The 27,599-nt window shown below is 31.3% G+C and overlaps 2 protein-coding genes across 6 annotated transcripts in view; one reads left to right on the top strand and one right to left on the bottom strand.

Moving 5' to 3' along the window:
• The window catches only part of LOC135124201 (calbindin-32), a 325,924-nt gene that overhangs the window by 280,639 nt on the left and 17,686 nt on the right, over positions 1 to 27,599 (top strand). For all 5 annotated transcript variants that reach the window (XM_064049102.1, XM_064049101.1, XM_064049103.1 and 2 more), the window contains one exon: positions 24,966 to 25,132. In XM_064049102.1, coding sequence (XP_063905172.1) covers positions 24,979 to 25,132 — 154 coding nt within the window. In that variant the 5' untranslated portion in view covers positions 24,966 to 24,978. The remainder of the gene's footprint in view (positions 1 to 24,965; positions 25,133 to 27,599) is intronic.
• Positions 7,976 to 8,964, bottom strand: LOC135124194 (general odorant-binding protein 56d-like). Its single transcript, XM_064049092.1, has 2 exons — positions 8,855 to 8,964; positions 7,976 to 8,476 (listed from the first exon to the last, which is right to left on the bottom strand). The coding sequence occupies exons 1-2, from the start codon at positions 8,909 to 8,911 to the stop codon at positions 8,123 to 8,125; spliced, it is 411 nt and encodes a 136-aa protein (XP_063905162.1). The 5' UTR covers positions 8,912 to 8,964; the 3' UTR covers positions 7,976 to 8,122.

Raw genomic sequence — 27,599 nt, 5'->3', positions numbered from 1 at the left:
TATTTGAAGCAATTTCTGACACCACTTTTGTCTTTTGTTTTAGAAACAAGTTCGAAAGGTCTCATTTTTACTTCATTTGAAAGTATACAAGAATTTAGATTCGGACACCTGTGCTGTGGAAACTTCCCGAATTCCAGATGGTCCCACTCACCCCTGTAGATAAATAAAAATATACTAACATTTAATTTCTGCGCACGCTATTTAACGAAATATCGTTTAATAATGCGAAAATTATTTTTACTTCCCCTGTTGGTGATTAATCATTATAGATTTCCCAGAAAGATAAAGAGCATAGAAAATAAGGCGTGAAAAGCCAAGAAACCGTGAAATTACAGATTTATGAAAGCGATTCTGTGCCTTAGCTCAAGCTAAGAAAAAAAATGGTGAATTTCATAAAACAAAATAAATTAAATAAAACCCAAAAATAATTAATTTTATTACTCTTTAAGTCCTAAATTTTCCCACTGGTAATATTTCTAAACTAGAAAACTCGCCACAAAAGGGAACATCTTTACAACAAGTGTAATGGTTGCCCATAAAATAACGTCGTTCTAACATAAAAGTTATCCAGAAACGTGATGAAAGTAACACATTTGGTAACTTTAACCGACAATCGTTAAAGTTGGCATTACAAGAGTGCAACTAAAAACTTTCAAGCGGAAACTTGGGTAAATGTAATTTATGTAAGATATTAAGTAGTTGGATTCTACTCTTCAAAAAACACATAAATTTCTTTAATTCACATCACTCCCGGAAATGTTTTACCGGTTGCTCTACATCCCACTGTAATCCTGTGTCAGACTCGTTCAAACCGAATTAGAAGAAATCCTCCACGGACTTTCAAAAACGCTCTCTGTCACTAATTTCGCGCACTACATCCGCCCCCGAAATTAGTCTGCTCGCATCAGCCCGATCCGCCTCAAGCCATTATCATTCATGTTTGGACTTCCGCCAGTTCCTCTTCTCTTCCGCAATAAAATGACCGTATAAAGAGCTCTAACCGCCAGATGTAATATTCCCCGCCATCAGTAAAACTTCATTGGCCCTCAGCCAAAACTAGGGGAAACGAGAAAAAAATTGATGTCCTGTATCATCTTGTTCGCGCCTAAAATAAATCTGTTGCGTCGGGTCGGCCCATTTTCACATAAATTAAACCGGAAACCCATTGAGCCCGTCACAATTAATTAAACCGGTCCTGTTCGGAGCGCGGATGCGTATAATGTGTTGCCTACACGAGTGCAATTTTATTAATTGGATTTTTGCTAACAGGAAATAGGAAGTAGGAAACGGTTTCTATTGAACACTTGTTGGTCTTTCTCGTTACAGTTACGGGGAAAAAGTCATTCGAAGTGCTGGTCTGATCGGTTTCTACTGGATTAATCGCATTGAAAATGGGCAAAAACGAGAGGCACGAGGAGAAATTGCTCCATTGCGACATTAAGGGGTCATCGGTGGAAAAAACGATGAGCGGGTTATGTAAGGAGGCAAATTGTGTCACTAAATGAGCGAATAGAGCTAATATTAACAATGCGTTTTTTACTTGGATAATTTGTGACTCAGTTTTACATTTTAAAGTAACAGTGGGTCGATAAGTTCACGAACTTTCACTTTTGATGTCATCAAAAACACCCAAAGACTTTTATTTGGGTGCTTGTTAGAGTATTATCAGTTAAATTTATTGAAAAGCAAAATCCGTTTTGACCTACTAACCTTCTATTGCTGCGAATACAATTTCTTACATTCTAAATTACTCATTCGTCTCATCTACTGAGTAAAGTCCTTTTAAATTTATTTGCTTTATTCTTATCACACCACCACATTGTAAATCACTTTCTACTTACCTTTGTTTTATAAACTTTGTAACCATACAGCATATAGAACTAGATTTTCCTGGTAGTCGTTTTCTAAATCATAACCAAAATTCTATTATTTTTTATTTTGAATATCCTCACGGTGTTCTAGTCAAAATATGTTCATACTAAAATATAAATGACTACAAACATCAAAAACAATGGTGCCAATTTTTTGAAAAAAGCTCTAATCTGGAACCAGATGTTGGCTTCAAAATTCAAAATATTAAAAATTAGGGTCTTACGTTATTTTAAAATTATTAAATTAAACAACAGCTTATGTTTAGAAAATAACTACGAAAATATGTTTTCAGTCAGATAGCTATTAATTTTTTTTTTCAAAATTTTATATTCACGTTTTCCAAAATGGAATTAAAGTTCCTCTTACATTTAAAATTAAAGGATTAAAATGACGCAAAAAAAGGTGACCAAACGATAAAAACAAGTCGACTTAAAAAAAGTTATTGAAAAAGGGACCCAAACAAAAACATAATTTAAAAAAAAAACAAAAAAAAATCAAACCTGAAAAAAAATGCAATAAAAATGGTCACAGATGAGCAACAAAATAAATGAAAAAGGAGACAAAAAAGCAAACAAAAAAAAATTAAAAAAAGATATCACTAAAAATAAAGAAGGGATAAACGAAAAGGACAAATAAACGAAAAAAAAAGATAAAAAAAACACAAAAAAGGCGTCAAATAAAGATAAAAAAGACGAAAAAAAGCAAAAAAACTACAAAAAATACAAAAAAAAAGAAACCAAAAAAGGGCAAAAAAAAAGGTCGCAAAGAATGACAACAAAGGCAACAAAAATGGATTGAAAAAGGGAAAATAGAAACGAAAAAATTAAGAAAGGGATGAAAAAAAAACGACAGAAATAAATCGCTAAAAAAGTCAATTAAAAAAAGCGCCAAAAAATGCAAAAAAACAATTCCAAACAGAAGTGCACAAAAAAACGACTGAAAAAGGCGACAAAAAAATGTGAAAATGGTAAAAAATATCGATAAAAGAAAAAGACACAAAACGACGAAAACAAGTCGACTTAAAAAATTTATTGAAAAATGCGACCTAAATAAAGGCATAAAAAATGTCACAAGAAACCCACAAAAAGAAGGCAAAAAAACAAAAAAATTGACAAAAAGTAACAAAATAAGCGAGAACAGAGACGAAAAATCGAAAAAAAAAGGGGAAAAAATATCAAAAATAAAATAAAGAAAAGGACAAAGAAACGAAAAAATATCAAAAAAACGAACAAAAAAAGTAACCAAAGAAAAGGGCAACAAAAAGAAAGTCAATAAAAAAAAAGCGACAAACAATGCGACAAAAACCAATTCCAAACATTGGTTCCAAAAAAAGACTGAAAAAGGAGACAGAAGTAGTTAAAAATATGAAAAAGCGAAAAAAGAGCCAAAAAAAAGTAACAAAAAAAGCAACGAAAACAATTTGTCTTAAAAAAATTACTGAAAAGTGCGATCCAAATAAAGGCATAAAAAATGTCACCAAAAAAAAGGACAGAAAAAAGACGGTAAATAAAACAAAAAATCTAGAAAAAAAGACAACAAAAGTAAGCAATACTAAAATCGAGGAAAAAAAGGGGATTAAGAAAGCGACAAAAAAGGTACCAAAAAAATTCAAAAATTAACAAAATAAGCGACAAGGGAGACAAAGAAGAAAAAAAATCCAAAAAAAAAGATAAAAAAATAAAGGTAAAATAAATGAAATGGGCAAAGAAACGAAATATAGATAAAAAAACAACAAAAAAAAAAAGGCGTCAAACGAAGGTAAAAAAGACGACAAAAATACGAAAGGTAGCAAAAAATAACTACAAAAAGTGACAAAAAAAAACAAAAAAAGACAACACGAAAATCTTCAATTTTTAGATTTTTCATTTCCGACTTTTTAAATTTTAGATTTTTCAATTTTTTAAATTTTACATTTTTCATTTTTCCATTTTACGATTTTTTGATGTTTAATTTCTCGGTTTTTCGATTTTAAAAATTTTTTGACTTCGTTTTTTGAACATTTCAATTTTGGGAATTTTTCGCTTTCTGGATTTTTCAATTTTTCTCTATCATCGTTTTTTTGATTTTTTAAATTTATGCTCGATTGGTCGATTTTCAATTTCTAAACTTTTAGGATTCCGACTTTTCAGCTTTCCAATTTTTCGATTAATAGTTTTTAAGTGTTTTAATTTCGGTTTCTCAATCTTCGATGTTTCGATTTCTCAATGTTTCAGTTTTTTATTTCGATTTCTCGACTTTTCGATTCTCCAATTTTTCGACATTCCCGTTTTTCGATTCTTCAATATTTTAAATTTTACATTTTCGATTTTTCCATTTTTCGAATTTACGATTTTTTGATATTTCAATTTCTCGACATTGGTTTTTCGATTTTTTAAAATTTTTTGACTTTTCGTTTTTTCGATTTCTCAGTTTTTCAAGTTTTCGATTTCTCAATTTTTCAACATTTCAATTTTAGGAATTTTTCAATTTCTGGAAATTATCACTTTTTTGAATTTTTAAAATTTAGATTCTTTGGTTGACCGATTTTCGATTTCTCGACTTTTAGGATTCCGATTTTTCGGCTTTCCAACTTTTCGATTTTTCAATTTATCCAGGTTTCGAACTTTCTATTTTTCAATTTTCCGATTTATAGTTTTTAAATTTCAATTTCGATTTTTTCGAATTTGGGCAATTTCGATTTATCGATGTTCCAATTTTTCGACGTTTCAGTTTTGAAATTTTTCAAGTTTTCGATTTTTTAGTTTTTTTTTTTAATTTTACACTTCCGATTTTTAAAATTTTTTGATTTTTCGTTTTTTCGATTTCTCAATTTTTCCAACATTTCAATTTTTGGAATTTTTCAATTTCTGGATTTTTCAATTTTTCGATATTATCATTTTTCGATTTTTTAAGTTTTAGAATGTTTGATGTTCAATTGGTCGATTTTTATAACAAAGGCTACAAAAATGATTGAAAAAGGGAGACTGGAAAGGGAAAAAATAAAAAGGGAATAATGAAAAGGACAAAGAAACGAAAAAAAAAGTTCAAAAAAAAGACCAAAGAACAATACGCCAAATAGAGATAAAAAGACGACAAAAAAAAATAAAACAAAAAACTACAAAAAAAGGACAAAAGAGTAACCAAAAAAAAGACAACCAAAAGAAAGGAAGAAAAGAGTGAAAAAAAAATCAGAGACAAATCCACCAAAAAGTCAATAAAAAAGCGAAAAAATGCTAAAAAAACAATTCCTAACAGAAGTGCCAAAAAAAACGACTGAAAAAGGCGACATAGAATGGTAAAAAAAGGTGAAAAAACCTAAAAAGGAAAGGTAAAAAAAAATGTCAAAAAAAAGGAAAACAAATCGACTTAAAAAAATTAATGAAAAATGCGACCCAACTAAAGGGATAAAAATGCCAAAAAACAAAAAAAATCGGCAAAAAAGACGACAAAAGAGGCATTACTAAAATCGAGACTGAAAAAGGGGGATTACGAAAGCGACAAAAAAGGCACCAAAAGAAGGTCGCAACAAATCAACAAAATAATCGGCAAGGAGACAAAAAAACAAAAAAATTAAAAAAGAAATTAAGGCGTTAAATAAAGATACAAAAAGATAACAAAAAAAACGAAAGAAAACAAAAAGATGCTAAAAAAACGAACTAAAAAATGGACAACATGAAAGTCGTGCTTAAAGAGGGACACAAAGTAATTGAAAAATGGCAAGAAAAAGGTTACAAAAAGCCATAACGAAGGCATCAAAAAAGAATTTGAAAAGAAAAAATAGAAAGGAAAATAACGAAGAAAGGGGTAAAAAAAACGATAGAAACAAATCGACAAAAAAAGCGACAAAAATGAGCAAAAAGCATTTCCAACCAGAATTACCAAAAATAACGACTGAAAAAGGCACAAAAATGGTAAAAAAGATGAAAAAAACGAAAAAGAAAAGTATAAAAAAAAGTGACAAGAAACGCGAAAACAAGACTTAAAAAATTTATTGAAAAATACGACCCAAATAAAGGCAAAAAAGTGACAAAGAAACGACAGGAAAAGAAGGCCAAAAAACAAAAAAGTCGACAAAAAAGACGTCAAAAGGAGGCAATACTAAAATGGGGGCTAAAAAATGGGGATTAAGAAACCGATAAAAAAAATTCAACAAAAAGGGCACAGAAAAACAACAAAAAAACTAAAAAGAAGACAAACAAGCAAACAAAAAAAGGCAAAAAAATAAAGAAGGTATAAATGAATGGGACAAAGGAACGAAAAAAAATCAAAAAAACGACCAAGAACAAGATAACAAAAAGACGACAATAGAAACCGAAAAAAGCGAAAAAACTACAAAAATGACAATAAAGAAACCACAAAGGAACAGCACAAAAATGTTGCCTAATAAGGGACAAAAAAGTACTCGAAAAAGGGCAACAAAAAGGTCACAAAAAGCGAAAACAAAGGCGACAAAAAAGATTGAAAAAAGGGAAAATGAAAAGGCAAAAACGAAGAAACGGGTGAAGAAGACGACAGAAACAAATCGACAATAAAGTCGTTAAAAAAGTGACAAAAAATGCGAAATATGCAATTTCAACCAAAACTGCAAAAAACCGACTGAAAGAGGCGAGACAAAATTGTAAAAAAAAAGGTAAAAAAACGATAAAAGAAAAGGGCAAAAAAAGTTATTGAAAATCGCGATCCAAATAAAGGCGACAAAAAATGCAAAAAAAGCAATCCCAAACAAAACTGCCAAAAAATGACTGAAAAAGGTGACAAAAAAGGCGAATAAACCGATAAAAAAACTGTCAAAAAACGAAGATAGTTGTCAGGAAAAACGACAAGATAATAAACGACAAACAAAGGAGACAAAAACAAATCGATATAGAAAAGACAACAAAAAATCCAAAAAAAGAACAAAGAAAGCGAAAGATTTATTTTGCCAATTTTATTTTTATGATAAACTTTATAACTCAATATGTATTCATCGCGTTATAAATTACTATTAAAAATACAGTGCGTGTTTCTAACGGAAATAATGTGTAAATCTTAATCTAAATTCACAAACATTTATATTTTAACCCAAAAACCACTGACATGTGACAATTTAGATTGTATATGTATAAACACGCATACAATTTCTCGAAGTTGTAGAAAGTGGATGTTTATAACAATACAATTAATAAACATTCAAAATAAGAAATCTGTTAAATATTATTATAATCTAACTATTTTTGTAACCGCTTTTAGATTCGATTCAATTATTCTTTAGTTGATAACTTCCTTAATTTGAGCAGAGTTTATATCACGATTAATTTTTCCTCGATCTCATTTATTTTATGAACTATTGAAACTTGTATGTGGTACGTAATTCAATAATTCTAAATCATTACAATATTTGGATTATTAAAAAATTTCAACAAAATTTGAATAGGTGTCAATAATAGACAACGGTGAACAGTAAAAATGTGTTCTCTAACTTTTTTTTATTTATTATATTCATTAAAAAAATTATAATTCTCTAAATGTCACTATTTTTGTTAATTCACTAGTGAAAACATGCATATTGCACATATGACATACAACATAATATATACCAGCTTACATAACGGTAATAAATTAATTTAACACAAAGTAATTATGGTTTTTTACGAATTAGTAGAATAAGATAAATTCGATACCTCAAACGTTTTTGTAACCTCGACTTCGCCTCGCACGAACGACTAACTCAGTTCGATTAAATATTTTTTTGCATATAAACATTTTTACTAAATATGAAAAAAAAAACATAAATTTAACCGAATCAAGTCATTAATTATAATTTCAGATTTTCTTATTTATTTTAAACTTCAAACGTTTCTTGAAGGTCACGCATTTCCAATTCTACACCTTTTTAAGCTTGACGCTACGCTTCGTTTCACTAACGAAACGTTGTCAGGGAGATACTTTTTGCTACACAATAATAGTTTATTTCATTCTTTCTAAAAGTAAACACAATAATCATTAATTATTAATTCATTAGTAATGTTTGTCAGATTATAAACAATATTATATTTTTTTGCACAAGTTTAAACTTGGCGCCACCGTTCCATCTCACTAACGCCACATCGCCGCGTAATCATAAAACCCAAATCAAACAACACCGTCGAGAGCAACCTCTTTATTCCTCCTCTCTTACAGTAAGTTTATAAAAAAATACCACAGACTTTATTCTTTATTTATAAAAATAGACAAATCTCTCGCATCACCTACAAATAACGATTTTCTTTCACAGCACCCACGCCACCTCTCCCTAATCCTTCTTGTAAGTGTTCTCGAAGTAGCACTTGTGTACCAGGAACACCGTCTCGCAGGAATCGCCTCCTTTCAGATCCTTGCACTTTTCGATGACGCCGAGAGCTTTCTCTCTATCGGTTTCCTTCGGAATCTTCTCCTTGATTACATCCAGCAGGAGATCGCCGTTTTCTGCGACGAAACCCGCTTTTTGGTAAAAGCACTTCGAGAAGCAGTACAATTTGGGGTCTTTGGCGAAATCGCCGGTATCTGCGCGATCGATCAGGACCGGATCCACTTTAGTCTGCTCGATGCATTCGTTCCGGTATTGCCGGATTTTCTCCACGCGGGCTGCGTCTTCGGGCTGGGTTTCCTAAACGAAAAAAAAAATTAATTATGTCTTCAATATTAATATGGTGTGATTGTTTTCCGAAGAGTGAGCACGAAGGTCGCTTAATCCGATTAATTAGGCGGTAATAGGGGGCACGTGGTGGGTGTAGGAGCCGCGGTTCAAAAAACCTATAGGTTTTGTCAAAAATTTTGGCACCGAATCCGGGTTGAGGAACTCGAAGAGAGGTAAAAATTTAGCACTAGAATCTTGGAGAAAGCCCCTTTCTCGACGTCCAGCGCCCCCGAAACCGATAGTGACTCGACCCCCGACCTTTCGTCCACGAAAACCCGATTTAGGTTAGAGAAACCGGCGCGACATTTACTCGGTGCAGCATGACGTAACTCGAAGGAAAAAAATTACCTGCTGGTTGGAGTACGCAGCAAGAGCGAGGAAGACTATCACTGTTACCACCTTCATCGCGACGAACTAAATGCTTTAAAATAAATTTCTAAATCTCTTTTATATGCACCGGCACATTTGTCTCTTTGCGCGAGGTGAAGGTTACAAGATGTGAAAGAATACCAATAACCGAAGCCTATTCGATCCATCCTGCGGAATACAATGGGGATTGTCTTGTTTCGGAGGCGGAAATGGCCGGTAGCGGAAAACTTTTTGGGTCGTCCTTCAGGTGTCTTTGGCTTTTTGTGGATTTATGTAAATGGATGTGGTGTTTCCCCGGGATCTCGGAATTCGGATAGTTAGCGGTTTTGCGTAGATGGGTTACTAGTAAAAACAAACGGTGTTGGTTTTATTGAGTGACAATTTATGTAAATGCGGAGTTCTGCAGACTTTCCAGGAATTAAATTGTATGGGTTTTTGCCGCAAACGAGACGGTTACTTAGTTTTCGAGCGCTGACGAGACGAGAATGTAGTTGTTGCGAAGTTTTCGGAATGAGGAAATCAATACGGGGAATTTCGTCCAATTTGGCGCTTCATTACATCGCACTCACGGAGTTCGTAGGACGTGATGGCCAGCTCTTAATTATAATGCTAATTTTCCGAACTGTCTAAGTTTGCCAATCATAGTGTGCCTTGACTTTGCCGCCTCGTCGAAATGTCAACTATACTCACACGGTCAAATATTACCCTCCACTACTAAAACTCTATTAATCGTCTTTGCGTTGTGAAATCAAAAACTAAACACCGAAATAAAAAAGCCACATGTCAAAAATTATGTAAAACTCTCACGATTATTGTGTTTCTCGTTTTCTTTGTTTTTAAGTCATGTCATAACGCTCGTGACCTGATGGCCAGCTGCTATAAGAGCATTGTTCGAACATTTTGTTATGCAAGTTATGATATTTTCGCCAAATAATTTGCATGCTACTCCAGTCTAAAGAGAAAAGTTTACGATGACACCAAAGGGAGCTTTTTCTTGTGGATTCTCGGCCGGATAATTTCTTACTTATTCAGGTCACAGAATGGACCTAAGTTGCGTCAGACAAAGCGAATAAAACCTGCACTTCGATCTATACTCCAAATTAAAGGACCGAGTGGACACGTGCTTGGGGGTTTCCAGTTATCGGGGTAACGGGATGAGGTCTCAAGGTCGACGAAACCAGCAGGACTACGTTTATTTAAAAAACACTAAGTGAGTGGAAATTATTTCTTAATGAATGAAAAATCAAAATGTGTCAAGTTCGCGAACATTCTAATGGTAATTTAATTCTCGTTAAAATTCTGTTTGGACAGTTTCTCCTAAAATTTAATTTAGTAAATTCTGAACCGTCAGTGTTAACTTTAGAATTTTGTGTGACTATATACTTTAGACTATTAACAAACTTAACAAAAAAATCTGAGATATGGATCTCGACGTTTTCGTTTGGAAAACAGTGTGTTCATCTTTCCAGACTAAAATACGAAAAATGTTCAGAAGGGCGATTCTGGATAAATGGTAGGCATTTTTGCAAAAATGAGGGCTAAAAGAAATTCTGGAAATCGAAATCTACAAAAAAATCACTTTTCGAAAGTAACCGAAGACAAGTCGAAAATTTCGTGTTTAAAAATTTTTGGAAATCGACTAAAAATTCTGGGATATAGATATCCAGGTGCTGATTTGAAAAGTATAGTGTTTTTATAACCACTACAAAACCAAAATTTTCGAAATATTTGCTTGAAACTTGAAATTTTTTTAAGATCACACAAATTGACATATTTCTGAAATGAACTCGAAAATAACTTAGATTTACAAATTCTAAATAAACTATAGTTACAGAAGCCTAAATATAAGAAAGATCCAAAAAAGTCCTAGCAATTTGATGATCCTGGGGGGTCCTAAAAATCCTATAAATTCTAAACTTCTAGTACTACTAAAATTTCCAAAATGGCCAGTGATTTTAAAGACTCCAGACGTTCTAAAGACCTTAAAGATCCTATAAATTAGAAAGATTGGTGAAATTCTAAGTTGTAGGTAAACTAAAATTCGAAAATTCTAAATATAACTAAGATCCAATAAAATCCTAGAAAGTTAAAGATCCTGAGTGTCCTAAAGATCCTACAAATGCTAGAGAGCCTTAAAGATCTTGGAAATTTCAGAAATTTTAAACTTGTAGTTATCCCAAATTGTTCAATTATTTAAAGACTCCAGAAATTCTAAAAATCTTAAAAATCGTGTAAATTAGAAAGATTAGAGTAATTCCAAATTCTAAATAAACTATGGTTCTATAAACCTAAATATACGAAAAATCCAACAAAGTCCTAGGAATTTGATGATCCTGGGGCGTCTTAAAAATCCTAGAAATTCTAAACTTCTAGTAATACTAAAATTTCCAAAATTTCCAGTGATTTTAAAGACTCCAGACATTCTAAAGACCTTAAAGATCCTATAAATTAGAAAGATTGGTGAAATTCCAAGTTGCGCATAAACTGAAATTCGAAAATTCTAAATATAAGTAAGATCCAATAAAATCCTAGAAAGTTAAAGATCCTGAGTGTCCTAAAGATCCCAGAAATGTTAGAGAGCCTTAAAGATCTTGGAAATTTCAGAAATTTTAAACTTGTAGTAATCCCAAAATATTCAATTATTTAAAGACTCCAGATATTCTAAAAATCTTAAAAATCGTGTAAATTAGAAAGATTAGAGAAATTCCAAATTCTAAATAAACTATAGTACTAGAAGCCTAAATGTAAGAAAAATCCAACAAAGTCCTAGCAATTTGATGATCCTGGGGGGTTCTAAAAATTATAGAAATTCTAAACTTCTAGTAATCCTAAAATTTCCAAAATTTTCAGTGCTTTTAAAGACTCCGGACATTCTAAAGACCTTAAAGATCCTATAAATTAGAAAGCTTGGTGAAATTCCGAGTGGCGGATAAACTGAAATTCGAAAATTCTAAATATAAGTAAGATCCAATAAAATCCTAGAAAGTTAAAGATCCTGAGTGTCCTAAAGATCCTAGAAATGCTAGAGAGCCATAAAGATCCTGGAAATTTCAGAAATTTTAAACTTGTAGTAATTCCAAATTGTTCAAATATTTAAAGACTTCAGACATTCTAAAAATCTTAAAAATCGTGTTAATTAGAAAGATTAAAGAAATTCCAAATTCTAAATAAACTATAGTTCTAGAAGCCTAAATATACGAAAAATCCAACAAAGTCCTAGGAATTTAATGATCCTGAGGCGTCTTAAAAATCCTAGAAATTCTAAACTTCTAGTAATGCTAAAATTTCCAAAATGTCCAATAATTTTAAAGACTCCATACATGCTAAAGACCCTAAAGATCCTATAAATTAGAAAGATTAGTAAAATTCCATGTTGTAGATAAACTAAAATTCAAAAATTCTAAATATAAGTAAGATCCAATAAAATCCTAGAAAGTTAAAGATCCTGAGTGTCCTAAAGATCCTAGAAATGCTAGAGAACCTTAAAGATCCTGGAAATTTCAGAAATTTTAAAGTTGTAGTAATTCCAAATTGTTCAAATATTTAAATACTCCAGACATTCTAAAAATCTTAAAAATCGTGTAAATTAGAAAGACTAGAGAAATTCCAAATTCTAAATAATCTATAGTTCTAGAAGCCTAAATATAAGAAAAATCCAACAAAGTTCTAGAAATCTGATGATCCTGGGGGGTCCTAAAAATCCTAGAAATTGTAAACTTCTAGTAATACTAAAATTTCCAAAATGTTCAATGATTTTAAAGACTCCATACATGCTAAAGACCCTAAAGATCCTATAAATTAGAAAGATTAGTAAAATTCCAAGTGGTGGATAAACTAAAATTCGAAAATTCTAAATATAAATAAGATCCAATAAAATCCTAGAAAGTTAAAGATCCTGAGTCTCCTAAAGATTCTAGAAATGCTAGAGAGCCTTAAAGATCCTGGAAATTTCAGAATTTTTAAACTTGTAGTAATTCCAAATTGTTCAAATATTTAAAGACTCCAGAAATTCTAAAAATCTTAAAAATCGTGTAAATTAGAAAGATTAGAGAAATTCCAAATTCTAAATAAACTATAGTTCTAGAAGCCTAAATATACGAAAAATCCAACAAAGTCCTAGGAATTTGATGATCCTGGGGCGTCTTAAAAATCCTAGAAATTCTAAACTTCTAGTAATACTAAAATTTCCAAAATGTCCAGTGATTTTAAAGACTCCAGACATTCTAAGGACCTTAAGATCCTATAGATTAGAAAGATTAGTGAAATTCCAATTTGTGGATAAACAAAAATTCGAAAATTCTAAATATAAATAAGATCCAATAAAATCTTAGAAAGTTAAAGATCCTGAGTCTCCTAAAGATCCTAGAAATGCTAGAGAGCCCTAAAGATCCTGGAAATTTCAGAAATTTTAAACTTGTAGTAATCCCAAAATATTCAATTATTTAAAGACTCCAGACATTCTAAAATTTTAAAAATCGTGTAGATTAGAAAGATTACAGAAATTCCAAATTCTAAATAAACTATAGTTCTAGAATGTAAATTATAAATGTAAGAAAAATCCAACAAAGTCCCAGCAACTTGATGAGCCTGGAGTGTCCTAAAAATCATAGAAATTCTAAACTTCCAGTAATCCTAAAATTTCCAAAATGTCCAGTGATTTTAAAGACTCCAGACATTCTAAAGACCTTAAAGATCGTATAAATTAGAAAGATTAATGAAATTCCAAGTTGTAGATAAACTAAAATTCGAAGAATCTAGAGATAAGTAAAATCTAACAAAATCCTAGAAAGTTAAAAATCCTAGAAATTCTAGAGAGCCTTAAAGATCCTGGAAATTTCATAAATTTTAAACTTCTAGTAATCCCAAAATGTTTAATGATTTAAAGACTTTACAAATTTAAAAAAAAAACTTACAAATTCTGTAAATTAGAAAGATTAGAGCAATTTCAAACTATAAATAACTTCAATTTCTAAGATTCTAAATATAAGAAAAATGCAAAAATTAGTAGAAATTTAAAAATCCTGGAAGTCCTAAAAGTCTAAGAAATTTTAAACATTCTAAACTTCTAGTAATCCTAAAGTGTCCAAAATGTCCAATGATTCTAATGATTCCTGAAATTCTAAAAATTTGATAAATCGTGTAAATTAGAAAGATTAGAGAAATTCCAAATTCTAAATAAACTAAAGTTCTAGAAGTCTAAAAATATAAGAAAAATCCAACAAAGTCCTGGCAATTTGATGATCCTGGGGGGTCCTAAAAGTCCTAGAGATTCTAAACTTCTAGTAATCCTAAAATTTCCAAAATGTCCAGTAATTTTAAACACTCTAGACATTCTAAAGACCTTAAAGATACTATAAATTAGAAAGATTAATGAAATTCCAAGTTGTAGATAAACTTCGAAGATTCTAGATATAAGTAAAATCCAACAAAATCCTAGAAAGTTAAAAATCCTAGAAATTCTAGAAAGCCTTAAAGATCCTGGAAATTTCAGAAATTTGAAACTTCTAGTAATCCCAAAACTTTCAATGATTTAAAGACTTTGGAAATTCTAAAAAAAAATCTTACAAATCCTGTAAATTAGAAAGATTAGAGCAATTTCAAACTATAAATAAATTAAATTTCTAAGATTCTAAATATAAGAAAAATGCAAAAATTAGTAGAAATTTAAAAATCCTGGGGGTCCTAAAAATCCTAGAAATTATAAACATTCTAAACTTCTAGTAATCCTAAAATGTCCGAAGTGTCCACTGATTCTAATGACTCCAGAAATTCTAAAAATTGGATAAATCGTGTAAATTAGAAAGATTAGAGAAATTCCAAATTCTAAATAAACTAAAGTTCTAGGAGTCTAAATATAAGAAAAATCCAACAAAGCCTTAGCAATTTGATGATCCTGGGGCGGTCCTAAATTTCCTAGAAATTCTGAACTTCTAGTAATCCTAAAATTTCCAAAATGTCCAGTAATTTTAAAGACTCCAGGCATTTTAAAAACCTTAAAGAACTCATAAATTAGAAAGATTAGTGAAGCTCCAAGTTGTAGATAAATTAAAATTCGAAGATTCTAGATATAAGTAAAATCCAACAAAATCCTAGAAAGTTAAATATCCTTGAAATTCTAGACAGCCTTAAAGATCCTGGAAATTTCAGAAATTTTAAACTTCTAGTCATCCCAAAATGTTCAATGATTTAAAGACTCCACAAATTCTAAAAAAAACCTTACAAATCCTGTAAATTAGAAAGATTAGAGCAATTTCAAACTATAAATAAATTCAATTTCTAAGATTCTAAATATAAGAAAAATGCAAAAATTAGTAGAAATTTAAAAATCCTGGGGGTCCTAAAAGTCCTAGAAATTCTAAACATTTTAAACTTCTAGTAGTCCTAAAGTGTCCAAAATGTCCAATGATTCTAATGACTCCAGAAATTCTAAAAATTTGATAAATTGTGTAAATTAGAAAGATTAGAGAAATTCCAAATTCTAAATAAACTAAAGTTCTACAAGTCTAAATATAAGAAAAATCCAACAAAGTCTTAGCAATTTGATGACCCTGGGGGGTCCTAAATATCCTAGAAATTCTAAACTTCTAGTAATCCTAAAATTTCCAAAATGTCCAGTAATTTTAAGTACTCCAGACATTCTAAAGACCTTAAAGAACCCATAAATTAGAAAGATTAATGAAATTCCAAGTTGTAGATAAACTAAAATTCGAAGATTCTATATAGAAGTAAAATCCAACAAAATCCTAGAAAGTTAAAGATCCTAGAAATCCTAGAGAGGCTTAAAGATCCTGGAAATTTCAGAAATTTTAAACTTCTAGTAATCCCAAAATGTTTAATGATTTAATGACTTTACAAATTCTAAAAAAAATCTTACAAATCCTGTAAATTAGAAAGATTCGAGCAATTTCAAACTATAAATAAATTAAATTTCTAAGATTTAAAATATAAGAAAAATGCAAAAATTATTAGAAATTTAAACATTCTAAACTTCTAGTAATTCTAAAGTGTCCAAAATGTCCAATGATTCTAATGACTCCATAAATTCTAAAAATTGGATAAATCGTGTAAATTAGAAAGATTAGAGAAATTCCAAATTCTAAATAAACTAAAGTTCTAGAAGTCTAAATATGAGAAAAATCCAACAAAGTCCTAGCAATTTGATGATCCTGGGAGTCCTAAATATCCTAGAAATTCTAAACTACTAGTAATCCTAAAATTTCCAAAATGTCCAGTAATCTTAAAGACTCTACACATTCTAAAGACCTTAAAGATACTATAAATTAGAAATATTAGTGAAAGTCCAAGTTGTAGATAAACTAAAATTCGAAGATTCTAGATATACGAAAATCCAACAAAATCCTAGAAAGTTAAAGATCCTAGAAATTCTAGAGAGTCTTAAGGGTCTTGGAAATTTCAGAAATTTTAAACTTCTAGTAATCCCAAAATGTTCAATGATTTAAAGACTTTCCAAACTATAAATAAATTCAATTTCTAAGATTCTAAATATAAGAAAACTTAGTAATTTTGTGAAAATGAAATTCAAAATTCGCGCTCTCGGTAACACCAGTGCGGCCCAATCCCGGAAACAAATTACCCACAAATTCCATTAACAAAATAGTCACCCACCATTGATTTTCCCAACTAAATAGCCTCAATTCCCCGCCATTGTAGCCTCGCGCGGCATTAAATAAAACCTCCCTACCTCGAATAACAACACATTATTCGTTTCAACAAACTTCCACAACAATATAATTTTTCCAATATTTCTCTCCTCATCTCTTGTTCGCTTCGACGAATCGGAAATGAACGCGTCCATTTCGGAAATTGGACTCCTGATGTATCTAAGGTCTAGTCAATTCCACCGTTTGATATAGACGCGATGCAGCTTTTCCATTGTAATCACCCCCACCCAGCCGCATTCCGCGCCAAATTCAAACCGCTTTCCAGTCCCCGCACGTATTTTATTACCTTGTTTTCTTAAAACGTCCTTTCCTAACTATAAACTCGTCATTCCATTAAAAAACTTCCAAGGTAGTTCCATGAACCATTTACGACCCGATTCGTAATGTTTTACGCCCTTTTAACCCCATCTGATCAATAAATGCCGGCGGAGATCTCTATTTGTGTGTTTCTGTTTACCCATTTCGTTAAACAAACCTGGGACTTACATAATGCCAAACATGCGGCGTTATCTTGTTTGCTTTTGTCCGATTAAAAGTGTTACACCTTAATTTTTTGCACCAACATCGCACTTTCTACGAGAATTAGCGACGATTGAGGAGTTGGTTGATTTATGAAACTGGCGAAATGGCGAAATTCTGTAATTGGACGCGTCGGTTTTTATGACGCTGGGTAATTTTATTGGGCATTGTGGGGAGAAATTCGTAAATTGGGTCGGGGGAACAATGGCGGTGGTGCAATATGACGATAATTGGGTGCTTTAAAAACGAGTTTCATTTTTTAGAAAATGTTGGTTATTGAGAATTCAGTTAGAGGATTAGAAGGTAAAAACGAATTTTGTTTATGGGTGACGTTTTTCAAAGGTTTTTTTTTTAATTTTTCAATTTAACGGGAACTTTTTCCACCAGTATACCTATTAAACAGCGATAGTTCTAGGAGATGCAAATATTTGGTAAATTATTATTTGTGTCTCTGTTTTACTATAAGTTTTTTTTTTTATTTCTTTTAATTATCAGAGAAGTCTTGGAAATATTGTTACAGCATAATTTTCTTCAGACCGAAAGCTTATTTTTTTAAGAACAAAACCGGCTTCGCCAGAATTGCAGATCCGTACACCACTAGTTTCAAGGTGACCTAAAATTAACAATCCATCGGTAATGTAAACAAATTTACACCACAAAATAGCGGAGAATGGTACCTTTCTCTTACACACAAAGCAATTACTGTGATTTTCTGAATTTAGATTAATTTAATTTAATTTATTTATCCATATGTAAAGAAAAATACAGCAAGAAATTAATATTATTGTTATGTATATAACGGATATAAAAAAATCATAAAATCTGATTTTGAAAAAGAGAACACCAGATTCCAGCAAAAAACACAAGAGACCCCAAGATTTTTAGTAATTTTTCAAAAATAATCCTCCGGGAGTCTTTGAGATTCCCTCCAATTCTAGCAAAAAAAGGCCAAGAACATCCAAAAGTTGTTAATATTTTTTTAACAAAACACTTTGGGGCCTTTAGATTCTTCAAAATCTTCAAAAAATAACATACTAGGGGACCCAAAGATGCTTTGAAACTCTTTCAAAAGAAACACCAGGAGTTCCAGAGTTCTGTAAAATTATTTCAGAAATAAAACACTACGGGTGAGGACGCGACGGTAGGATTTCAGGATTTGGTGTTTTGATGATTTTGAGGATTTGGGGAATTGTGAAATTTGAGGATTTGGTGTTTTGATAATTTTGAGGATTTGAAGATTTTGAAAAGTTAGGAATTTGGTTTATAAGGATTTTGAAGATTGGGTGATTTGTGAACTTTGTGGTATTTTGTGTGTTTTGAGGATATGAGGATCTTGAGGACATTTTTTTGAATTACTGATTTGAGAATTTTGGTTTTTACTAGGGGCTCCAAAGATGATTTGATGCTTTGAAACTATTTCAAAAAAACACCAGAGGCTCCAGAGTTCTGTAAAATTCTTTCGAAAATAAAACACTACGGGTGACGACGGGAAGATTTGAGGATTTGGTGCTTTGATTAATTTGAGGATTTGAGGATTTGTGAATTTTGAGGACTTGGTGCCTTGGTGTTTCGAAGCTTTTGAAGTTTTTGACGATTTGGGAATCTTGAGGGTTTGTTAAATTTCGTTACTTGAGGATTTTGACAATTCGATGATTTTGAGGATTTGATGTCTGGAGGATTTGAGAATTTTGAGTATTTGAGGACTTTTAGAACTTAAAGATTCTGATGAGTTGAAAATTTTAAAATGCGAAGGTATTGAAGATTTTTTGTTTAATTGATTTGATGATTTTGAGTATTTAGTGTCTTGAGGATTTTGAGAATTTGAAATTTTCGATTATTTGAGGATTTGGTGTTTTGAGGATTTGATGTTTTGAGGATTCTGAGGATTTAATATTCTTTCTAATAAAAGTCGACCCAGACACAGACAGACTAGACAAAAACTAATGACAAAAGGGGGGCCTATTTTGGGCACCCTAGGGGTCATGAAACGTCAAAAAACCATGAAAGTAACCATTTACCAGATAGTCCTTGTTGCAGTATTTTCTTAGCTTAGTCTTAAGGAGTAAAAAAAATAAAATGTGAAAGTATTAAAAAAAATCAAGAAGTAATAAATTTTGGAAATTGAAAACAGAAAGAAAAAATTATTTAAAACTTCATGTTGTTGACGCAACAAAAACCATAAAAAAATGAAACAACAATATTAAAAAAATAGTAAGAAAATAAAATAAAAATTCGCGATTTAGATTATTGTAGGCTCACAAAATGAATATTTAAAATTGGTAAAATTGCAATGAATCGTTTTAATACAAGTCGCTGGTAACACCCCAAATTTGATTTGAAACTTTTGAAGATTTGATGTTCTGAGCAGGATTTTGGTGATTTGCTGAATTGAGGATTTGAGAATTTTGAAGATTAGAGGTTCTTGAGGACTTTTTTGAATTTGATGATTTGAGGGTTTTAACGATTTGATGAATTTGTCTTGAGTATTTTGAAGATTTGAGGATTTGATGTTTTGAGGATTTGGTGTTTCGAAGATTTTGAAGTTTTTTAGGATTTGGGAATCTTGAGGGTTTGTTGAATTTCGTTATTTGAGGATTTTGACCATTCGATGATTTTGAGGATTTTATGTCTGGAGGATTTGAGAATTTTGAGTATTTGAGGAATTTTAAAACTTAAGGATTCTGATGATCTGAGAATTTGGAAATGTGAAGATATTGAAGATTTTTTTTTTTTATTTTGGTGTTTTGATCATTTTGAGTATTTAGTGTCTAGAGGATTTGGAGAATTTGAAATTTTTGATTATTTGAGGATTTGGTGTTTTGAGAATTTTGAAGATTTGAGGATTTGATATTTTGAGGATTCTGAGAAATATGAGGAGTTGTTTTTGAATTTGAAGATTTATTGATTTGAGGATTTGAGGATTTTAAGGATTTTGTACTTTGACGAATTGAAGATTTGATATTTTATAGGTTTTGAAGATTTTGAGAATTTGAGACATTTGAGGTTCTGTTGAATTTCGTGCTTTGAAGATTTTGACGATTTGATGATTTTGAGGATTTGATGTCTTGAGGATTTTGATGATTTAAGTATTTGGTATTTTGAGAATTCTGAGAATTTCAGGATTTTGACGATTTTTTTAAATTGGTGATTTCAAACTTTTGAAGATTTTATGTTTTGACGATTTTATGGATTTGGTGATTTGAGGATTTGAGGGTTTTGAAGATTAGAGGTACTTGAGAACTATTTTGAATCTGGTAATCTGAGGGTTTTGACGATTTGATGAATTTGATGTCCTGAATATTTTGAGGATATGAGAATTTTTAGGATTTTTTTAATCTGGTGCCTTAGGGACTTTGAGGATTCGATGATTTAGTGATTGAGGATTTTAAGTATTTAGTGTCTTAAGGATTTCGAGAATTTAAAATTTTTGATTCTTTGAGGATTTGGTGTTTTGAGAATTTTGAAGATTTTAGGATTTGATGTTTTGAGGATTCTGAGGATTCTGAGGATTTGAGGATTTTTTGAATTTGAGGATTTATTGATTTGAAGATTTGAGGATTTTAAAGATTTTGTGCTTTGAGGAATTGAAGATTTGATATTTTGAAAGTTTTGACGATTTTGAGAAATGGAGAGACACTTGAGGTTTTGTTGAATTTCGTGCTTTGAAGACTTTGACGATTTGATCATTTTGAGGATTTGATGTCTTGAGGATTTTCATGATTTAAATATTTGGTATTTTGAATATTCTGAGAATTTGGGGATTTTGACGATTTTTTAAAATTGGTGATTTCAAACTTTTGAAGATTTGAGGTTTTGACGATTTTATGGATTTTGTGATTTGAGGATTTGAGGATTTTGAAGATTAGAGGTACTGGAGAACTTTTTTGAATTTGGTAATTTGAGGGTTTTGACGATTTGAGGATTTGAGGATTTTGAAGATTAGAGGTACTTGAGGACTTTTTTGAATTTGGTAACCTGAGGGTTTTGACGATTTGATGAATTTGATGTCCTGAATATTTTGAGGATGTGAGAATTTGGAGGATTTTTTGAATCTGGTGATTTAGGGACTTTGAGGATTCGAAGATTTAGTGATTTGAGGATTTTGAGTATTTAATGTCTTGAGGATTTTGAGAATTTGAAATTTTTGATTATTTGAGAATTTGGTGTTTTGAGAATTTTGAAGATTTTTGAATTTGAGGATTTATTGATTTGAGGACTTTAAGGATTTTGTGCTTTGAGGAATTGAAGATTTGATATTTTGAAGGTTTTGAAGATTTTGAGAATTTGAGACACTTGACGTTTTATTAAATTTCATGCTTTGAAGATTTTGAGGATTTGATGTCTTAAGGATTTGGATGATTTAAATATTTGGTATTTTGAGGATTCTGAGAATTTGGGGATTTTGACGATTTTTTAAAATTGGTGATTTCAAACTTTTGAAGATTTGATATTTTGACGATTTTAAGAATAAGAATAAGAATAAGAATAAGTTTATTGCACAACTAGAGCAGCGTACAAAAAGTTAGAATACAGGCTAACCCTGATACTAAAACGATTTTATGGATTTGGTGATTTGAGAATTTGAGGATTTTGAAGATTAGAGGCAGTTGAGAACTTTTTTGAATTTGATAATAATTTGAGGGTTTTGACGATTTGAGAATTTTGAAGATTAGAGGTACTTGAGGGCTTTTCTGAATTTGGTAATCTGAGGGTTTTGACGATTTAATGAATTTGATGTCTTGAATATTTTGAGGATGTGAGAATTTTGAGAATTTTTTAATCTGGTGACTTAGGGACCTTGAGGATTCGCAGATTTAGTGATTTGAGGATTTTGAGTATTTAGTGTCTTGAGGATTTTGAGAATTTGAAATTTTTGATTCTTTGAGGATTTCGTGTTTTGAGAATTTTAAAGATTTTAGTATTTGATATTTTGAGAATTCTGAGGATTCTGAGGATATGAGAATTTTTTGAATTTGAGGATTTTGATAATTTTGTGCTTTGAGGAATTGAAAATTTGATATTTTGAAGGTTTTGAGGATTTGAGAAATTAAGACATTTGAGGTTTTGTTGAATTTCGTGCTTTGAAGATTTTGACGATTTGATGGTTTTAAGGATTTGATGTCTTGAGGATTTTGATGATTTAAGTATTTGATATTTTGAGGATTCTGAGAATTTGGGGATTTTGACGATTTTTTAAAATTGGTGATTTCAAACTTTTCAAGATTTGATGTTTTGACGATTTTATGGATTTGGTGATTTGAGGATTTGAGGATTTTGAATATTAGAGGTACTTGAGAACTTTTTGGAATTTGGTAATTTGCGGGTTTTGACGATTTGATGAATTTGATGTCCTGAACATTTTGAGGATGTGAGAATTTTGAGGAATTTTGAATCAGGTGATTTAGGAACTTTGTGGATTTGAAGAATTAGTGATTTGAGGATTTTGAGGATTTGTTGAATTTCGTGATTTAAGAATTTCGAGGATTTAATGTCTTGAAGATTTGGAGAATTGAGAATTTTGAATATTTGAGTATTTTTAGCACTTGAGTATTTTGATGATTTGAGAATTTGATTATGTGAGGATTTTGAGGATTTGAGCATTTGAATATTTCGAAGAGGTTTTTTGAATTTCGTGATTTGAGTATGGTGATTTGAGTATTTTGAGGATTTTTAGGATTTTTAGGATTTGAGGATTTTGACGATTTAAGTATTTGGTATTTTGAGGATTCTCAGAATTTGAGGCATTTGAATCGTTTGAAGATTTGGTGTTTTGAGAATTTTGGGGATTTGGTAATTTGAGGATTTTGAAGATTAGAGGTTCTTCAGAACCTTTTTGAATTTGGTTAATTGAGGATTTTGACGAGCTGATGAATTTCAGGGTTTGATGTCTCGAATATTTCGAGGATTTGATAATTCTGGGGGTTTTTTGAGTTTGGTGCTTTGAGAAATTTAGGAATCTTGAGAGTTTGTTGAATTTCGTGATTTTGAAAATTTGATGTCTTGAGGATTTGGAGAATTTGAGAATTTAGAGTAGTTGAGGACTTTTAGGACTAGAGGATTTTGATAACTGGAGAATTTGACATGAGGATTTTGAGTATTTGAGCATTTGAATATTTCGAAGAGTTTTTTTGAATTTGGTGGTTTGAGGATTTTGAGGATCTGAGGATTTGAGGACTGGAAGATTTTGAGGATTTAGTGTCTTGAGGATTTTAAGAATTTGAGGATTTTGAGGAAGGTTTTAATGGTTTCAGTATTTGGTACTTTAACGATTTTGGTGTTTTAAGCATTTTGAAGATTAGAGGTTTTTCTTGAGTATTTTGAGGACTTGAGAATTTTGAGGAATTTTTGAATTTGTTGATTTGAGGATTTTGGGGATTTGAGGAATTTTAAAAATGGAGGATTTTAATAATTTTATGTCCTGAGGATTTTTAGGATTTGAGGATTTTGATGATTTAAGTATTTGGTATTTTGAGGATTCTGATAATTTGAGGCATGTGAGGATTTTTTTAGTTTGGTGATTTGAAGCCATTGAAGTTTTGGTGATTTGAGAATTTTGGGGATTTGGTGATTTGAGGATTTTGACAAGCTGATGAATTTGAGGGTTTGATGTCTTGAGGATTCTGAGAATCCTGAGTATGTATTTAATATTCTTTCTAATAAAAGTAACCATTTGCCAGATAGACCCAATTGCAGTATTTCCTTAGCTTACGCTTAAGAAGTAAAAAGAAATAAAATGTGAAAGAATTAAAAAAAAAATCAAGAAGTAATAAATTTTGAAAATTGCAACGGAAAGAAAAATTTATTTAAAACTTCATGTTGTTGACGCAACAAAAATCATTAAAAGAAATGAAACAACAATATTTAAAAAAGAGTAATAAAAGTTTAATGGCGACGTAAAACGCTAGTGCTTATATAAATTCGTCTTTTTTCTCTCTAAATTCGCGATTTAGATTATTGTATGCTCAAAAATGAATATTTACATACACGAGAGTTAAAATCCAATATTCACACCTTAAAATTGTTTTAATACAAGTAGCTGGTAAAACCCCAAAAAATCACACAAACCGAACTTAAAAATCCTGTTTATTAAAAAGAACGTCGTCTGTTTAAACATAATAAATGCATGAACGTAGCGGTGCATTTATCAACAAATTATAAATTAAAATTTTTATATAATAACCTCACATTAGTCACCAATTAAGTTTTTTCTTAGAATTTCTGGAAAGTCGACAAGAGCTTTTTGATGTACTCGACACAATAAATCTGTCCACACATTAATTTCTCGGTGAGTATTTATTTACAATGACATCAACTTCTCTTTTAATAAATATATTAATACTGATGTATGCAGCTGAACACTCACCGGACCATTATTGCGCACCCACAAGGAAATTACATTAGTGGTTTCTGAGCTAATCAATAAAATAAATCCATTCGTGTGCAAGTTTTTTGAAAGATTATGACTTATATACTTAGCTGACAATTTTTTGAAGTGGCTTGAAATTTGGCAATAATAAAAATAATTACCTACAATTTTATTCTGTTAGAAAGCTTCAAATTAATTAATTAATTTCATTCCACTTTAATTTTTTAATACTAATAATGTAGTTAGTTTGTTGGTAATAAAATTCATAATCGGCGTCACAATTTGCAAGAACCTGTGATGCATTAAATTGGAACCCAATTAAAATCGGTTACGTAAACTAGTGCCCAATTTACATAAAACCGCAGACAAACAACAAACAAATCTCGGACAGGCAAACGGAAACGTGAAACCGGAGCAATTCCGGTTGGACTTTCCGTTGCAGGAAAATCCTCCTTTTTCGTCCTGTTTTGCATAAGCTCGGCCCACAAATCCTGCAGCGCCCTTAATTTCTCTCTCGTTCCAGGCTTATCTCGAAGATGACAGCCCAGGCGGATCAGATTAACAGTAAACGCCTCAACTTGGAAAAGGCAACAAACTTCATGAGGCAATATCGCGACCCCCATTCCCGCGAACTGAAAAAACTTTCGGCGAATCAGTTCATGGAGGTGTGGAGCCACTACGACAAAGACGGTAAGCTCGAGTTTCCTTAAAGGTACTGGAGAGTTTTTCCGTGCGACGAAGATGCTGACCCGAGATTTAACGCGCAAGATAAACACTGCACAGATTACCTCTGAAATACGGGGCGAAGTTTCCCGATTTAATCATACGAAAAAGCCGTGCCTCGGGGTAACTCTTTGCCGTTTTACATATATCACGGGGATGTTCTGGCCGCGAAAAACAGGCCAAAACAAAGGCGGAAAGGCGCGGGGTTTTATTAGAACGGTTTGCAATTTTACAGACGATATTACGTTTCTTGTGCAATGGAGCGAGGTGAAAGTAGCTCGTCGCAGGAATGCGCTCGACCAGTATTGAACCTTTCACCCTAATTGATGAGGTTTTATATTAGACGAAATTGAACGAGCGAACAAAGAGAGGTAGAGCCGGCCCTGGGTTTGGGAGTCGGTTTGGCAGCTCGACGACGCGACTAAAGCGAAAGTTAATTAATTATGAGATCATTTTATTAATTTGTTACAATAATGTTTTCGGATTTTTTGTTCAACAAAATTTTACCACATTAAGGTTATTGTGGCAAAGAAATAAAAATCTCAGCTTTCTTGCATTTGGATGAGTAGTTTTCAAATAAGAGCGACTTAACAGAGCGTGAGGACTGGACGTGACGTCACACCAACATCCTCCCGATTCGGGATGTGAGATTCTTAAAACTATACATATTTTGAAAGAGGCCAAACGATAAATAAATTAATAATAATTTGCTTAATTCTTTTACATTTTGTAAACAATCTTGAATTCTTTTATTTAAATTTTTCACGGAATAATGTTTGCGTTGTTTTTATTCACAGAAATGAGAAGGTCGTATTACCCTAATTTGGTCACAACAAGATGGTGCTCCGCCTCACTATGCTAATGATGTTTTGCATTATTCGGATGACGGTTTCATTTCTTTAAAACATTTGGTTTATTACAAAAGTGTGAATAATCTTAACATCATAAATAGTCAGGTCAGGTCAGGTCAGGTCATGTCAGGTCAGGTGAGGTCAGGTCAGCTCAGGATTTAAGGATTTTTGAGGAATTTGGGGATTGGAGGATTTGAGGATTTAAGGATTTGGAGGATTTTTTTGAATTTGGTGTCTTGAGCATTTTGGGGATTTGAGGATATGGTGGTTATAGGATTTGAGGATTTTGAAGATTAGGGGTTCTTCTTGAGAATTTTGGGGATTTGATGTTTTGATGATTTTCAGGAATTTTATGTTCTGAGAGTTTGAGGATTTGGTGATTTGAGGTTTTGTGGATTTTGAGCATTTAGTGTCTTGATAATTTTGAGAATTAGGATTTTGAGTATTTGAGGATTTTGATGATTTAAGTATTTGATATTTTGGGGATTCTGAGAATTTGAGGACCTTGAGGATTTTTTCAATTTGATGATTTCAAGTTTTTAAATATTTAGTGTTTTGAGAATTTTTGGAGATTTGGTGAATTGATGATTTAAGGATTCTGAGAATTAAAGGTTCTTAAAAACTTTTTTGAATTTGGTGATTTGAAAATTTTAACGATTTGATAAATTTGGGGGTTTGATGTCTTGAGCACTTTGAGGAGTTGAGAATTTTGTGGATTTTTTGAATTTGGTGATTTGAAGACTTTGAAAATGTGAAGATTTAGTGATTTGAGGATTTTGAAAATTTTCTGGATTTGAGAATCTTGAGGGTTTGTTAAATTTCTTTATTTGAGGATTTTGACGATTTGATCATTTTGATAATGTGAAGATTTTGTAAATTTGAGCATTTGAATATAATATTTCCAAGCGTTGTTTTGAATTTGGTGATTTGAGAATTTGAAGATTTGAAGATTTTGAGGATTTAGTGCCTTGAAGATTTTGATAATTTGAGAATTTTTAGGTTGTGGGGATTTTGATGATTTAAGTATTTGGTATTTTGATGGTTCTGAGAAATTGAGGCTTTTGAGGATTTTTTTAATTTGGTGATTTAAACCTTTTGAAGATTTGGTGTTTCGGCGATTTTGGGGATTTGGTGATTTGAAGATTTGAGGATGTTGAAGATTAAAGGTTCTTGAGAACTTTTTTGAATTTGGTGATTTGAGGAGTTGATGTCTTGAGTATTTTGAGGATTTGAAAATTTTGGTATTTTTTTGTTGCTTTGAGGAATTGAAGATTTGGTGTTTTGAAGATTTTGAGGATTTGAAAATCTTGAAAGTTTGTTGAATTTCGTGATTTGAGGATTTTGACGATTTGACGATTTTGAGGATTTGATGTCTTGACGATTTGGGAAATTTGAGAATTTTGAGAATTTCAGGATTTTTAGGAGTTGAGAATTTTGAGGATTTGAGGATATTGAGGATTTTAGCGTTTGAATATTTCGAAGAGTTTTTTTAAATTTGGTGGTTTGAAGATTTTGAGAATTTGAGGATTTTTTTAATTTGGAGATTTGAAACTTTTGAATATTTGATGTTTTGAGGATTTTGT

This window comes from Zophobas morio, unplaced genomic scaffold, assembly GCF_036711695.1.
Source record: "Zophobas morio isolate AGI-343-1 ecotype UQ-CSIRO unplaced genomic scaffold, CSIRO_AGI_Zmor_V1 ptg000007l, whole genome shotgun sequence".
Lineage (NCBI taxonomy): Eukaryota > Metazoa > Arthropoda > Insecta > Coleoptera > Tenebrionidae > Zophobas > Zophobas morio.
The sequence above is the reverse complement of the archived record's forward strand: the minus strand, read 5'-3'. Positions and strand labels throughout refer to the sequence as shown.